General features: G+C 52.4%; 1 protein-coding gene across 1 annotated transcript in view; it reads right to left on the reverse strand.

Annotated features, from left to right (window-relative positions):
- The window catches only part of CREB3L1 (cAMP responsive element binding protein 3 like 1), a 57921-nt gene that overhangs the window by 21437 nt on the left and 19467 nt on the right, over nucleotides 1-17017 (reverse strand). The window contains 1 exon segment of the mRNA XM_078597116.1: nucleotides 7255-7447. Within this exon segment, the coding sequence (XP_078453242.1) occupies nucleotides 7255-7447 (193 nt within the window).

A 17017-nucleotide genomic window follows, 5' to 3' on the forward strand; every position in this document is an offset into this window, starting at 1 on the left:
TTGTTTATTATTCACCGCAGACAGCATTGTGCGGATTTACGAGCGATTCCAGGTGCGCATTAAGGATCCTGTATTGGTGTACGATGTTTAACAGCTGGTAAATTGTGTCCGGCGACACGATTCCAGGTGCGCATTAAGGAGCCCGTAGCAACGTACTTCGCATCGTGCTTGATCGATGGCCTCGCGACAGTTTCCGAACACTGGTAGGTCTGTCTCGCGACATCTCGCAACATCTCGTGAGGTTCACTTCCCCAACCTTTCGCTTTCAAAGGAGTTGGCAAACCCGCCGTTGCCCGCCCCCCACCACACACAGCTGCGTTTGCAAGGGTAGGTCGGGGTTTTGCAGCCTTGTCACAAAATTCTCACTTTGCGCTCCCGGCGATTTCCCCACCTAGGCGAGAGGCAAAAAAAAAGCGCATTCCATCGACGAAGACAGCTCCACCACCCCGGGAGGGAAGCATTTCCTCCGCGGCGACAACGCCGCTCCTTTGTGCCACTCGTCGCACGCAGCTGCAGCAGCAAAGTGTGCAGCGGCGGCACGGACGCACGTCACGTTTTCTCGCCGTCCATAAACAATATAATGCGAGACATCCCGTGCAGTCTGGTACATACGCGCGCTCGTAACAGCCCTTCGGGTCAATCCACTGCTGGATCAGGGATGAAGGCCTCGGCCACGCCGCACACGTCGTTGGGGGGACGGGGACGATTTGACTGTAGCCTCATGCTGGTCAGCAGCAGGGCTCGGTGGAGACGGGGCGCTTAGACATTCACTGCAACGATGGATTCTGCCGCACCCGCCTTCTGCTGCCCACGCAGTGCAGCTCCACAATCTTGTTTAATAAAGAACAAAACTTGTTTTCTTACGACGGCCCGGCCAGTCGTGCACGATGCAGGCTCCAGGCTCGGCCCCTCCTGGGATCCGACGAGACCGGGCGCATTCCGCACGGAGCAGCGACTCAATAAAGCCACGCGGCCAACGCCCCAAAACCTTCCTGCTCTTTAACTGCCGAGCGTCCGGGGGTGCACGAACGCGAAACGTGAGCGACGTTTATTTACGTCACCCACCATTCTCCTTAAAGACCACGGCACCGGCCCAAGGAGCGGGGGCGGTGGCGGCGCGCGGCCGGGGCGCGTGAAGCGGCGCAGCCCACGCTGGCGCGGTCAAAATGTAATTTTTTTTAATAATTTATTTTTAATAATTAAAAAAAGTGTCAAAAACACTATTTTTTCGAAGCCTGGCTGCCCCCAGGTTGTGCGTGAAAGGCCCCATTGTCTGCGCTTGCGTCTCTCGGCGCCGCGTGGAGGGCGAGCGGCTGAGCGCGCGAGCGCGAGCCGCGTGCAACGAGGAGGCGTGAGCGGCGCGTGAAAGCGCTCGCTCAGTGGAGGCCGCACCTGGACACGCCGTTTGGCGTGCGCCAGGCTCTGGGCCTCATGCCAACCAAAGGTCTCTAGCACACGGCTTCATTTCTCACTCGACATATATACGCATGAACGTCGCTAGGGCCGCCTTGGTGGTCGGGAATATTAGCGTAAGGCGCTACTAACTCCAGTATAAGGTACGCCTGTTATATATATATGTTTCCCTTTAAGGCCACGGTTTTATTGACGAAAGTGTCGAGTTTACTTTTGTTTATTTGCGCCTGTACACCACTGCCAAAGCAGTATCGCCAAACAATATGTTCGGAGAGTGGCGAGGCCGCTCGCTGTGTCGGCGGTGCTGCTAATGGAGTGGATGTGGCTGTTCAAAGGGGGGGGGGGGGGCGCTGATGGACGGAGGGACAGTCAGCCTCAGCACGTGTTCTGGTCGAGCGTCCCAGCAATGCTGTCGCTTTTCGCACGAGGCCCCTCCTCGGGCTAGGAGACACCCACCACGGCTCGTCGTTCAAGCGAACGAAATCGACAGAAGCAGAGCAGCAGTCCGGTCAGGAATGCGAGGAATCCGGTCTCGTTGGCGACGGGATTCCAGCCAAGCGCGGTTGCTATTTGGACACTAATGAAGCCTGGATTGTGATTAGGAGGTTTTAAGTAACAGCTCCTAGGATGGGAAACACGTTCGAGATTGGGGCAATTGTCAGGAAAGCTACATGCTGACTCCACGGGCAACATGTGGCTACTAACACGTGGCCCCCATCATGTTCGGAGACCGACATCAACGTTTCTCAACTTCAGTTCTCGTAGCCGGCGCCTCGTTTATAAGAATACCAATCTTTAGTTTTCGTTACACATGCAAATGTTTCCGCTGCGCACCGCACGCACCTGACGGTTGTGAATCGCGGAGAGCTGTATCGTGGGTGGGTGGGGGTGGGATAGCAAGAACTGGAAGCTGCACGCACACACCGACGCAAACCCTCACGCCAACCGAGCAACACGCAGACGTGCGAGAGATTTGTCATTCCGTGATGACGCACGTGGACTCTGGATGAGAAAAAAAGCCGAACGCGTGGTTGGCACGACATTGAGATAACGAAAGAGAAAAAAAAAACATTGAACGAATGCAAATTAGAGACATTGTGTTGACTGTCACGAAGAGTAAGTAAACTAAACTATTTAAAAACTAAGCTATTTTCATTTTTACCAGGTAAGGCCCACCGAGCTATAATTATAGCTCGACGAAGTGGCTTATCATGTGGAAAGTTATATCAGGTCAAATGTTCTTGAACGCACGTTGATTCTAAATTTGGAGGAACAAACACACGACCACGGGGAGAGAGACCTGTAAACTCAAAATATTCAGGCATCGTCAGGGTCGGGATCGAACCCACGACCTCCTGCATAACAGGCGAGGGAAACAACATCGGTGGTCGAGACTGGCGATGGAATGGCCACCAAAGGAGGGAGAAGCCAACGGAGAGTACGTCCCCTGCAGAGACGATGCCATGACATCAGCTCATGGGGCCACGGTGAGTAGGGGGGGGCTTCATCCAACAGTGGCTAGAACATCACCGACAACACTGACGGAATTCCGATGATGAACAAAATCACATAAAAGCCACGTGTTCCCATACTGACAACAAAATTGCCACGGGGTAATAAGAGGGGCATTTTCAATTAGAGAGCATGCGGCCGTCAGGGACGGCGGACCACAACACCCCCACCCCCTGCCGGCCGTCGAGGAAACGCGAGAGGCTGGGCGCGTCGGCGCTGGACGGAGCAGTTGCCCGGGAGCGGTGATCAAACGATGTGGAGGCCGCACCCTGCCCCCGAGACGCTGACAATTCCTCGCGGAGGCAGAATCGTAAAGCGTCGTCCGATCGTCGCCGGTGGGGTGGGAGGGGGGGGGCAGTCGCGTCGTGCGCACGTTTAAAGGGCGGCAATCTCACGCGACTGTTGGACCCGAGGCTGTCGGGGTCGAACAGCGAGTACTTTTACGAAGGTGCTGCGTGCGCAGGCCACCGCGGGGGCTGCCACGGGGGACGGGAGGGTTTGCGATACCAGGTTGCATTTTTTGCGACGAGTGTCAGATAATTGTTGAGGTTTTTGTTTTTTTATATTCATATGATTGGTTCTTTCGGCAAAGCCACGTAGATTGATACGCCGTCTCCAATCGTATTCAGGAATGAGCCGTCGCTATCATGTAAAGTCCAATCCCCCCAATTCTTGTCATAAACTCTGTCTCTCTATTCACGTGTGAAGAAGAAGGAAGGAGAAAAAGGAAGGAGCATATGAAGGAGAAGAAGGGCCATTTCAGGACACATCGCCGCTTATAAATATTTGATTTCAAGGCCACCGCGTCATTGATTATTGTCTTGAGCTTTGTTTTTGCACCACTGTCAACGCAGCAACATCAGCAGCATCACCGGATAATTTGCTTTGATGAGTGTCAAGTCAAGAGACAGAGTCCGTATGGGACCTGCGGAGAACAGCGCATCAGCCGGTGCGCTGTGTGCTAGAAAACACAGGGGGCAGAAAGTGGAATCGCATAACCACACGTGGGGTTGCTTCAAGCGACTTGTGGAGGAAGCACTTTCCCACGCACACCGCTGCTGCAAAGAAAAACTATTTTGTCGCATGGCAGTAAAACCATTTTTTTAATTCTTAGTACTGGAATACGTAAAGCCATATTAAGTGACAAAAGTTAACTTTTAGATCTATGTTTTTTTTTTTGTAAAGCCAGAGGCAAACCAGGCTGAGACAATCCAATTGCTGGTGTTTGAAACTCGAAATAAAAGCCCAGGATGCCAGCGGTGGTGGCCCCAGCGCTCCAACAATGCCTGGAGCTGACCGTGTTGGGACCGACGGCCTTCCACCGGTCGCTCGTTCGCTCGCTCTTGGATTTGACCGACGAGGGCCGCGCTGCGCCGCCGTGAAATCTGATCGCCGAAATGAGGGCACGGAGCAGGAAGCGGACGGTTCGGTGCGCAGCCAGGCGAGCTGATGAGATCATTCCGGACGCGGCCGCCCGTCAGCACGGCAACAACAGGTCGTGGGGTTAAAGAGTTTGTGAGCGACTTTTGTGTTCGTGTGCACAAGCTGTGCGCACTCTGACCGGCGTCACCGCTGTATGTCCGCACCAACACCACCCCCATCCACCCGGGTCTGAGCGGTCCCGGCATTCTACGTCGCTCTCGCGGTTACCGAGCCGCGGCATGAGCTCACTCGCTCTCGCCAGGTGCGGCGTCCTTCCTGGGAGATTCTTTCAAACGCAAATCCGGTTATGCAAAGACAGCGCCCACCAAACCGTGAACCTCCCATGAGGCAAAAAATGAAAACACGAAAACGTGCAGGCTGTGTAAAGACACGCAGGTACGCCCCCGCGTAGCCGACGCTTTGTCTTTTTCGATAACGAAAAAAAAATGAAAACGAGAACCGCACCCGGGCCCCGTCACGCCTGAACAGGCGTTAACAAACAAAGGGCACGGCGGAGGCCTTTTAAAAGAGCAATGGGTGTGACCCGCACACGCGGGACATTGTATTCACACCGAAGAATATGGTGCAGGTTGAGCGGCGGTGATGCAAAATGCCCCGGACCTCCAGCAAACGCGCGTGCTGCACGGGGCAGGGAGCTTGGCCGTGCGGGGCTGCGACGGAGCTCGCTCGCTCCGAGCCGGCCACAGCGGCGGCACAATTTCGGTGGAGTTCGCCGAGCGTGGCGACGGAGAGCTATCGGCGGGGGGAGCTCGGGTTTTGCAGCACTGTGTCTGTGCCGCGCCGGTTCAGTGGCGGCGGCGGCAGCGGCGTCTCCTCCCAATTATTATCCACTAAATTATCAGCACCACGACTTTCAGATTATATATTTTTTTTTACATATACGCGGCGGCATTTCTTACAGAGATAACGATGATAATGATGGCGGCGACGCCAATGGTGATGAATCGTTTGAATTGCCATTAAATGATTTGCTTGAAGGAGTTGCAATGAATCGGTGTGCCAACGCGGTGAGGTGGTGTTAAGCGTCAGCCCTTCACTTAAATTTTTTTTATTTTTTATTTTATTGAACAAGAGCCAATTAAAAAGCCCAGACTATAGGGGAAAGGGATGATACAGTTGTTCCGTGGACAACAAGCCCGAGGCTATGTGCCCATGGGGTAAGGGGAGGGAGCCCCCTCGTATTATAAATATGCACAGAATTGGCCAGGCATCCCAATGTATCTGGATTCCTCCTTTTAACAAAAAAAGAGTCTTGAGACTCAGCCAGGCTTACCTGTGCAAATAATTGGCATTGCGCACTTATTTGAATGAACGTGATTTGGGCAGTATTTAAATATGTATTTGAATGTAGAATAGAATTAGCGGGTGCGTGTGGGTCTCCCCCCTCGTATGTCGTGCCGCCTTTCATATGTACTCGCTAACAGCACTTGCCCCAAAAGTATGTTAAGGCTCCAAGGGGGATCTATGTCTTTTGTGTGTGTGTGCATGCCCATTTACAAAAAAAGTCTCCTAAGTAGGACTCCTTGCACACGACTGGCCCAATACTGGCACACACACACACAGTCCACTAATATTATAAATAGCATACACATGAGATGTGTGATAAAATTATTTGGAATTACACTGCAGAAACAAAACAAGTGTTAGTTTTTGTGTTGATCTGTGTTGATTCCATACGGGGGGGGGGGGGGTATCTTCATCTCTTCTCGTCTCTCGCCAAAAGCCAAAACGCCGAATTCAAACCGGTTCCTTTAAAAGCGTTCAACCGAGAGCTCGCACGTGTGGAGCAGAGGCCAAACGACGCCTGCACAATTGAAGCCGACACCGACAACGTGCCCGCGTGCCAAGAATAATGAGATCCCCAATCAAAGCTTTCTGAAACTGAAATCCCACCAAGCATAAAATTATTTGCTCAGAGCCAGGCCTACATGTGGGCAGGATTAGAAGCCAACATTCCGCTTGCTTCACTCGAAAAAAGCCGCACAGATAGTTATTTTCCATCGCATTATCGCCAGCTCGGAAAGACTTAGCTCACGATTGAATTTGGGGGGCTTTTAGTTTCTCTCGCTTACATCGACTAAATATTTCACTGCAAAGGATAAAACTATAGCCTCGTTTTCAAATGCAATTAACTTCCTGTGTTGTTAGTTTAGGAGTGTTCAAGTGCCGAGCCTGCCGCGCTATGAACCCAGTGAACCGAGTTGAATTCCTGGCCAAAGCTAACATCGGTGACGGCCGATTATCCGAACCGGTCCTAGGCCTACCCCATCCTGCCCTCGACAACCAGCACTGAGCCAGAGTGGCGAAATATGTTCACACAACCACCCATGGCTGACCCGGCATGGTGAGACTTTTTTCTAGCAGTGGCCTGACACGGGGCTGCTAAAAAGTTATTCGATTCTTACCTTATTCTATTTTATTAAAATTCATATCATATTATTGAATCTGCATTTTTACTATGGTAGGAGATAAAAATGACAGTGTAACCTTATTATGAGGAATTTGCTTACTTTATAAGCTCACAAGGTTCCAGGAAAGAGCCACATGGCAGCCGCTACTCTGGGCACTCCATGAACTCTGGCTCAGCATTCCCTGGGCCGGGTCCCAAGCAGTAATATCTTGTAGCCAAAACCAGCCGAGAGAGTCGGGGAGTGAATCTGCAGGCTTGCAAGGACCACGGGGAAGCTCCTGGAGATTTATATAGTCCTCTCGATATTATCGCGGCTACCCTCGCAGTTGGCGCTGCAGCGAGCAGTGGCACGGCGGTTGATGCGCCGCAACTCTGAACCCTGCCGCCCGAGTTCCAATTCCCAGCCGCGGCTATTGTCAGTGGCGAGCAAGGGGGGGGGGGGGGATGGAGCCTCCCTCCCAGCCCGATCGACTCACCCTGGTCAAAGTCGTCGAGCTTGAGCGGAGCGAGCGGAGACTGTGGGGTAGAGTAGCTGTGCTCTGCCTGGATGTGAGGTTGAGCCGGGGTGAGGTCCACCTCCATCAGAATGCTCTTGTCCACCAGCAGAGGGTCCTCGAACAGTGTGTTGAAGAGGTCCTGGGAGAACTCCTCCAGATTCTCCGACAGGTGCTGGTGGAGGGAAAACGGGGTGGGTGGTGGCGAGGTGTTAATTCCCTCGCCTGGTATGCAGGAGGTCGTGGGTTCAATTCCAACCCTGAAACGTGTATATTTGCAGTTTGCATGTCTCTCTCCCCATGGTGGCATGGACTTTTCCCGGTCCTCCGGTTTTTCCCCTCCACATTTAGAATCAACATGCTATTAATGTCCACGTGATGATAAACCACTTCGTTGATATAATTTGTGGCCAGGTCACTTATGAGAAAGAGCTGTATAGCTCAGTAGGCATTACTTGGTAAAATAAAATAAAAATGTGTTTCATAGTTTAGTTTACATACAGCGGTGAAACCGGGTCAGAGTGGGCACAGCTGGTGCACACAAAGGCACGTTACAGGTGGTCCCCGCTCTTACGACGACGCATTCCCGGAAACCCGTCGTCGTCATCGTCGTTGAAACCGGACCCACTTTTTTCCCCACAGACAGCAGAAACAGTGAGAAACGTCACTCACCGACGCGCTTTTCCCTTTTCTCGGCCGTACTTCAACGGGGTTTCACGAGATAAAAATCCACAAAGGACACTTGAGAACAACGAAAGCTCCTCCACTTCAATTCAGCCAAGTCACGTTGGAAAAACCAGACCGATAATATAAGTTTTTTTTTTGTGGGGGGTTAGAAAGCGTAAATATAAATGTGTCGTTAAACCCGCCACCACCCAACACAGCCAATTATTAAGGTTTGTTATGTAAACAAAACAATGCCAATTCGTTACTAGTACAACACACCGGTGTGTTGGAGAGCAAATCGACAACATTTACAATCTGAGTACGACGTTTCGCCACCAATTACAACCGGCATCACGAGGCGGACAACCAAACTAGACCGACTCTGTTCGAACACGTTCGGAGTCGCGTCGGGAGGACGCGTCGTACAAGTCACGTTTCTGCGTCGTAAAATCAATCCACCAGTGGCATTATATGAATGTCGTAAATGTGGTACACGGTAAAATCGGTACTCCCGTCGTAAATCAACCGGTAAGGAGATGGGTGTAATTAGCATTTAGGCCTCCGGTTACTGGTACAGTATTTGCAAATCGCACCATCATCGCCGTCGGCTACAATCGATCTACTGCTGGAGGAAGACCGCCCCCCCAGCCACACCGAGTACTCATTTCAGGCCAAGTTCTGAAAACCACTTTCCATTGATGTTGGCCGTGTCCGGGACACAAACGCAAGCCTCTGGGTTTGTAGTGCAGCGCGCAACCCACGCCACCTCGAATGCGCGCACGCACACACCACAAAAGACAAGGATCCCCTACATATTCTTCACAAACTGTTGGGGCAAGTGCTGTTAAGCGAGCGCCTACGATGGCCGGCACGGCACACGACGTGGTGAGTGCCGTTGTTTACACAACGCGCCAGGTAATCATTCGAGGCGGAATCAACATAGGGAGGCCCAGATAATCGTCACTGGTGTTGGTGGTCATGAGCGGGAATCAAACTGGGGTCGCTCTGTTCCTAACCGCAGTGTGCTAACCGCTGCACCAACACTCTCCACATACACACCTTGCCAGCTCACGTTCACAACGCTGCCATTTGCTGGGCACCACGCGGATCGAACCGCCTGCCCGTGAAGCCTCCACACTGAGCACCATCGTCCACAGTGCCCATTTCTATTTCATTGCACCGTGCTGTCCAGGCACGCGCTCTCACACGCACGGCCAATCCAGCACCCCCGCCACCCCAACCCCAGTCCCCCACCCCACCTATTGGCCGTTTATTATCTGACTTTCCACAGAAGTCGTAGGACTTTCTCAATAGAGGGCACTTATTAAAGAGCAAAACATTCAGTCGGTTTACTGCAATTTCTTGAAATATATTGACCGGGCCCCCCAGTTATGCGCGACCGGCTTCGCGAGCAAAGAAAGGAGCAATTACGTCAGGAATTCTCTCTCCACCCACCCCCTGATGCTCCCCCCGCATCCCTCCACAGCCGCCAACGCTGTCGTCGCTGCTGCACCAGCAGCAGCAGTATTTGCCATCCCCCCCTCTGCCACAACTGGGATATTCCGAATGGATGGCGAGCATCACTGACGTATGCCCGAGGGAGCCTTCTCCCCGTCGTTACCCACCGGCCCGCGGACACGGGCGAGACGCGCCGAGGGTTTGGTGCGCGCTCGGTGTGCATCGATTCACCCCCGCCGCCCGTCGCCGCCCGTCGCCAAACATCACCGCCATCGGGGGATTCCATGAATTGGCGCCATTCAGGGATCGTGATTCGATTCAACGATTGAAGGATCGACGGGGTACATTTTTTGTTACATATTTTGTTACATTTTTTTTTCCCCCACCTCATACCGTTTCTCCGATGGGAGCGGTGACGCAGTGCTTTTACCGACCCACGCTGACCGGCAACGGCGAAGCATGGTCGTGTTATCACCATGACGAGTAGAGCTGCGGGAAGCATTCATAAAGCAGCGGATCGATATAAATGATATCTCATGAGCTTTTTTTCCAGTTTCTACAGTCTCGTTGACTCAATTCATATAACTCTGCACGAATAATTCATAAGTGATTCTCTCAATCTTGCTGCAATCGATTCTATAATACCAAAAAACTCAGCACACTTGCCAATAAGACTGTGGCCCTAAAATAAAAATAAATATAATAGGTGACGTTTTAGTCAATGTCCCTTCTTCACAGCACAGTAGTCGGTCCTCGCTCTCAATGAGAGAGGAAGACTCAGAGGCGCCAGGAGGAGCCACAGACAAGCGGGAAAGGCAACAGCCATGCCAACAATCGCCCGAGTTCTGCAAACCTCTATATATTAAGGTGTTAGCGGCCGATGAATGGGTGCTGACATGTGGAAGGAAACTACAATACCCGAAGAAAATCCATGTGTGCGAGGGGGCAATATTCTATCCTGCTCCATCACAGGTGGAGTCCGCATTTGCCGTACCGCCTTCTCCTGGCGAGCCAGGGTACGGCTCCCCCACCAAGGCCACCCCCAACTGAAGGGAGTTTCACAGCAACATCATCTGTGCGGTGATCCAGCAACCCTCGCTGCTGCTGCTGCTGCCTCCACTGTGCTGCATCTCAGGCAGCAACGTGCAGCAGCGTCGCCACCACCACCGCCGCCGCTGCCATTACCACCGCTGCCGCCCGACTATCGACAATTGGCATGGACACGTCTTGATGCATTCTGCGTTAAATTTCGATTTAAAGCTTTCGTGACTGCAGGGATTAATCTTTTTGGTTCTTTCGATAAAGTCACGTAGAAGGGAAATAATAAAATAATAATAAAAATAATAAAATAATAAGTATTATATAATTATATTTTTTGTTATGTTTTCTTTTTATTATTTTATTATTTCCCTTCTACGTGACTTTACCGAAAGAACCAAGAAGATGCATTCTGCGTTGACGAGCTCAGACCCAGCCCGGGAATGAATCCCACTGCATTTGCGTTGACCCCCCTCCACCCCCACACCACCCCCCACCGCCTCCGAGGATCGCAGCTCAGATGGCAGGAATTCCTTTCCCAAGCAGCACGGACTCGTCTTTGGGCCTCGAGCCAAATAGTCTACGAAGCAGAAATATTTTACACAAAGCACTGGGAAGGAGACTGGTGAGGATGTTAAACGTTGCACCGAGCAGCAGCAGCAGCAGCTGAAGGGCTCTCCGACGAACGGCGCGGATCTCTTTGAGAGCGTTTAGAAAACCGCTTCCGAAACGCCATAAAGATTCGGCGCGGTTGAAACTCAGGTCAAGGTGTTTTTGACATAGGTCAAAGGGTCATATCTCGTCAGCAACACCGCAGGTCCCCGGGTCATGCGAGACGGAATGCGCACCACTGATGTTATCCGTGGTTGGCCATCAAATTCAGGTGGCCTGCATTCATCACCCAGTGCCTGAACCTTGTATGTAAAAGTAGACATTTTCATGCGCTCTATAAACGGGTTCTTTTGCATATGACATGTCTAAACAAATAAGCCAGGAAAATGTTTCCATTGCAGTAGGCTTTTTGTTCAACGGCTTTTGGCTTTGTCATTATCCTCCCGTGTCCTTTTAGAGTTCTTTGGGACTCAGAGGCGAGGTCACCCTTTATTTACTGGGCTCAGTTCTGCACACTGATTTACAGGAAAAAGCCACAGTGTCAACAGCACAACACTCCGGGCTTGGATCTCAGGCCAACGCCACATTCCTCGCCGCCGCTAACGCGGCCGCCATGACGACTCCTACTACGGCAAAAGTTCCATGCCGGCTAAGATGTTTCTTTTTTATCCCCCCTCCTCTCAAGAGTAGATCTCCTCATGACCAGGAGATCGTTGAACAGGGCCCCCCCCCTGCCCAACCATCGTTTCGATGGAGTGCTCTTGCCAATAACATCCGGCAACCCAGCAACGTTCAATTCGCGAGATGAAGCATTATCAGCAGAGTCAGGCGGACAAAACCTGGCCCAGAGTTTGCTCGCTCCAAATAAACTTTGCTGGATATTGGTCTGAAAAAGGGAAAAGGCCGATGGAAATATATATTGCTTTTTATGGAGACAGAACAGATGTTTCGTATATATTACAGATGTTTCCGATAACCAGGCCTACATTTCTAACCGAATATATTCTGGGCCACCGGTCGACTGAAGTATCGGTCACTGTGAGAGGCATACTGGATGTGGTGTGCAGGGTGCTAATATAATTGTTGGATAGCTGACCGAGACAGATCCTGGTTGAAACGAAGTCGATTCCGAAAACAACAAACGATAAGAACAATAATTCGTGCATTTGGTGTTTGCGCCATTCTCTTAGCACAACGCAGCTTTGGCGAAAGTGCAATGATTCCTAGACGGAGTAGTTTGCTGCACCCCACAATCCCCGCCTTCCCAGAACTCCGCCGTCCCTTTCACTCCCAATCCGTGCATCTTCAATGACCGCAGCTGGGTGGCTGGGTGTCCTGGGTGTGCGCACGGCGGGAAGGAGTTGATACGACGAGGGGGGCTACACCCCCCCCCCGCCCCCGAGAACAACAACACGAGTCGCGTGCTCCAGAGAGACGAGGAACAATAGCGTGGTGGGGGGCGGGGGTTGGGGGGGGCGAGTGCCAGGCACGGTCCACCGCACTGTGTGAACAACGCTCACGATGGCAGAAGCCGCACATCCTGATTGGGGATCAATAGCAGCCACCCTTTGGGCACACGGATGTGGACCCGGCCGAGGCATTTATTTAATTATTGCTCCTCGCATTATTATTTTACTGCAGCTCCGAGCATCCGGGTTTAGTTCACGTGCGTGGGGTCACATACCAGGGGTCAGCGCAAGAGCGAGAAGCAAAGGAGTGGTGGGTGAACGCTCCCTCCCTCTCTCTCTTTCCGACGCGCTTTCAGCACGAAGTCCAACGACGTTTCGGACCCCACACCGAAGGGAGGTGCGCGGCACGACCGCGAAAACCCTTCGGCGGCACTCAACGACGCTGCCTAGCTGCCTTCCCCCAGTCCCGAATTTACACCCCCCGCACAAAGAGGATCTCATGTTAATGGGGGGGGGGGGGGCATTCTTCCCCTGACCCCCATGACGTCACGAGACTCAGGGCTGTACCGCGACGCTTGACAGGGAAGAGCAGAGGGTGGCCTTTACTGCAACAGGGAGCGGCGATGCTCGGTTAACGATTTTTGTTCTTTCGTGGCTTGGCTTTGTAGGCGTCGTCAAATGTTGCCGTGCGACGCACACACTGAAAAGGCCGCGCCGTTCAAGAGCGGCCGCTTGAATGCGGAACCTGGAAAATTGGCGAACAATGGAGGGGCATGAACAACGTTGTGGTCCGTTTCCAGCGTGGACCATTCTCAGCAGGGGCAGAGCAGTGGCAGCGGTTCGCGCGCCGCACTGTGAACTTAGCGCCCTGAGAGCGAGTCCCAGCTATGGCTAACTTCAGCGGCAAGTGATATCGCAGCCAGTCCTAGCGCGGCTACCTTCACCAACCCAGCAGTGATCGGCGCGGAGCATGGTCCAACGATTCCCGTGATCAAAACGCATCGGGAGGCCTTCATCCAGCAGTGGAAAAATAATGCCAGCAAAACAGCTGCCACCTTGGATCAACGATGGCCGATCCTTGGTCAACACTCGTACACTTGTCGCCATGCTTTATCTGGCTTGCACGACACCGACTGGCACTTATCCCTTGCACTTCATGTTCCTGTCACCCCCCCCCCCCCCGTGTCGCAACCATTCAAATGTACCTCCAGCACACTTTTTAAGATAACATTGCTACATACAACCAGCCCTGACACAAACGTCAACTTGTAAAACGTGTTTGTCGGTAAATGAGCCATCTCATTCAGCACTGTCAAAACACAAGTTAATGATAGAAAATGCAATTATCTGCTTTATATATTCAAATATTTTTGATTACTAGGTTTGATTAAAAATAAATTATGCTTTCTGTGTAGCCATTCAAGTTTTTTTTTTAAACGTTGAGAAATATATTGTTACGTAATTGAAACTATAAAAACAAACACATCTTTGACAGACAGTTTAATGCTTTCGTGGGTGACGCTATGCAACGATGTTATTGCTCTGGAGAACTCTGGGGCATTGGATCGAAGCCCAGCGAACTTGGAACTCTGCGTGCAGCCGCGATGGGGCTGTGGGCCACCGCGGTTGGCATCGAGGTTCTCCTCTCGATCGAGTTGGAGGCGAGGGCGACGGATTCCTTGATCCGGAGTGAGACGCATGGCCGACACTAATGAGCACGTGGGGCCAAACGAGCATCCGAGCCGAGGCGACTCGCGAGATGCGGGGACGTTTTTCACGCTCGCCCTTTTATTGATCGTAATAATTAACGCTTAAAACACACACCTTTTATTAATTCCATCGGAATTATCGCGACTGCAGTACGTGGGCTTTATTGGATTGGTGTTAAATCGTTACTGCCGTGCACGGGTTTGAAAGAATGAAGAAAGAAACACCGTTGATTTTTTATGCGCTCGTTTAATAGGCTCAAAGTGTGCCGAGTTTTTTTTTGCAAATTAAAATACAACACAGCGATAAAAAACTAACTACTGCATAGGTCCATAAGAGAGGTTGTTTTGGGTTAGATTGTGTAACTATTAATGTGTCGTTAAACCTGCCACCACCCGACAGAGCCAATTAGTCATGTTTGTCAAGTAAACAAAATGTGACAATTAGTTACTAGTTCAGCACACCAGTGTGTTGGAGAGTAAAGTCACAACATTTACAATTCGAGTACAAAGGTTTTCCTGCGCAGGTTTTCGCGATTGTGCTGCAGTACGGCTCTCCGGTGTGTGTACTGGTTGCACCGTGTATTGTTCGGCCAGCTGCCCTCTTCAGTTCAATGCCTGAAGAAGGTCCCAGCACGCGCGGCGAAACGACGGGCGCCAAGCTGAACGAGACGCTGCACAACCTGATCACGCGTGGGAGAGCGCAGCGAACACAAACGCTTCTCGGAGACGGAGACTGTCTTAGGTCATCCGACCGTTGACATGTCGCGATAAAAGCCCGTTGGGCCGATGCCAAGACCGATGCGACCTTTCCCGTCAATTCCTCCGTGCGGAGCCCCGCCAAGGGGCTTCTCATGGAGCGCCACGAGAAATCGGAGTGCCACTTAGCGGCCACTCCGTAGCTCCGCAGCTTGATCGCCCGCGGCGGGCGATGAAGTGAGAATTTCGAGTGAGGCCCCCAGGGGCCTGTCTCCATCCGCTCCACGTGACCCACACAAGACCCCGGAGTCCCGGCCACATTGTTGCGAATCATCAAGAAAAGATGCATGGCTGCCAGACGTGGCCTTCTCCTTACACACGATTCGTCCGTTATCCTACAAAGGCACCCTGCCCCCCATCCCCCCCCCCCGAAACTTCCTGGACTTTACACGCTGCTCCTCAGCATGTGCTAATCTTTAGCGGGTTAATTGCATTCAGATGCCAAGTGCCCAAGTGCAAAGCGAGCAAAGCAACCACCGCCATTATTTATCGTCCACGACTGCCGGGCCAGCCTGGCAGCAACAAATGCACGAGCGCTGAAGACTTTTGTTCGGTTGAATAAAAACTAAAAGTCCAAAGTAAGACGTCCGCGCGGCCTTGTGAACACTCCCCGGCCACTGCGACACCTGTCATCTACGTGACGAGCCCTTTACTATTGATCCGCTGCCGGATGAAGCCCTCGCCCCCCACGCTTTTCGGCCATGCGGGTTGCAGCCTCCTCGCTGGCCCCGCTCTGTTTGGTGAGAAATCAACGACCGATTGCCATAGTGAACCCGGCGGACCGAACGTCAATCGACGATCTTCCGGTCTCCAGAGCGGCAACTCAAGCCACCACGCTGAGGCCACTGCGCGTCGGTGAAGTTGAACATCTGTCGCGGTGAACCTGGGGCACGCATGCACGGCTCCGGACAGACAGAGCAAAGCCAGTGAATCGTTTTGCGATTGCCCGTCTGAGCGTGCTGTTTGCATTCTGCGTACGATGCCACTGACTCCTTGCAATGCCTAAAGCTAAAGTATAATAAACTTTTTTTTTATACTCCGTAACGTCCGCTCAGCTTATACAGCTCTATTTCAAAAGCAACCTGGCCACAAATGATAGCTCAACGAAGTGGCTTATCACGTGGACATTTATGGCATCCAAATACTGCTCGCCGGCACTGAGGGTTCCGTTCTACGATCTCACTCACAAACGTTGTCTTCATGTGCACCGGACAAGGGCGCACGCACGACAAAGATCCCTCCCCCCACCCCCGTCCTCACCATCCACCCATCCATCCACACAGCTTTACAGCTGGCTTTGGGCAAGTGCTCGCATAGCCACCACCAATTAAGGCTGGCATGGCGCACGAGGGGGTGCGATGAGGCCGGCGCCATGCCCAGCCACGTGTTTTGTCGGTGCTCTTATTTAAGGCTGAGTTCACCGAGAGGAGGCCAGGGATTGGACAAAATATTGGCCACTGATGCTGCCCAGGGGGGCAAGAATCAAACTCAGATTGCCAGGTTTTCGTAGCGTAAAGTGCTAACCACTGTGCCGACGTTCCCGACTCTCTACACAGAGATCCCCTCCCACCCCCCGCCCCCCCCCCCGTATAGCAATACAAACTGTTGGGGCAAGTGCTGTGAGTGAGCACAATTTAAGGCTGACATGACACACGAGGGGGTGGTGAGGCCAGCACCACACCCGGATGCTTTTCATTTGCACCCACACAAAGACCAACAAATCCTTTGTCTCACACACGCACACTGACCCACACCTGACCTACACTTACATTCTCGCACTCCATTTTCATCCTTACTAAGGCTGCTGGAGCCAACGTCGCTCGCGGCCCGGCCACTCCTGCCTTCCCAGCAATTCGCACCGCACGCCATCCACACAATCTGAGGCCAGGCCAAGCCAGGAGGAAGGCCCAACATGTGGCACAGACACCGATCGCCACTGCGGCACTGTGATTGCCTTGGCCAGGGATTGAACCCCGGGCCGCTTGGACAGTGCCCCGTTTTCAAAAGTTCAGGGCCGCTCTCATCAAAACACATTCAAGCTGGCGGCGGCCCTGTTGGAAACGCAAACAAACTCCCGGGCCAGCAGTAAACCGTCAC

This window comes from Lampetra planeri, chromosome 8 (assembly GCF_965212315.1).
Source record: "Lampetra planeri chromosome 8, kcLamPlan1.2.h2, whole genome shotgun sequence".
In the NCBI taxonomy this organism is placed as follows: domain Eukaryota; kingdom Metazoa; phylum Chordata; class Hyperoartia; order Petromyzontiformes; family Petromyzontidae; genus Lampetra; species Lampetra planeri.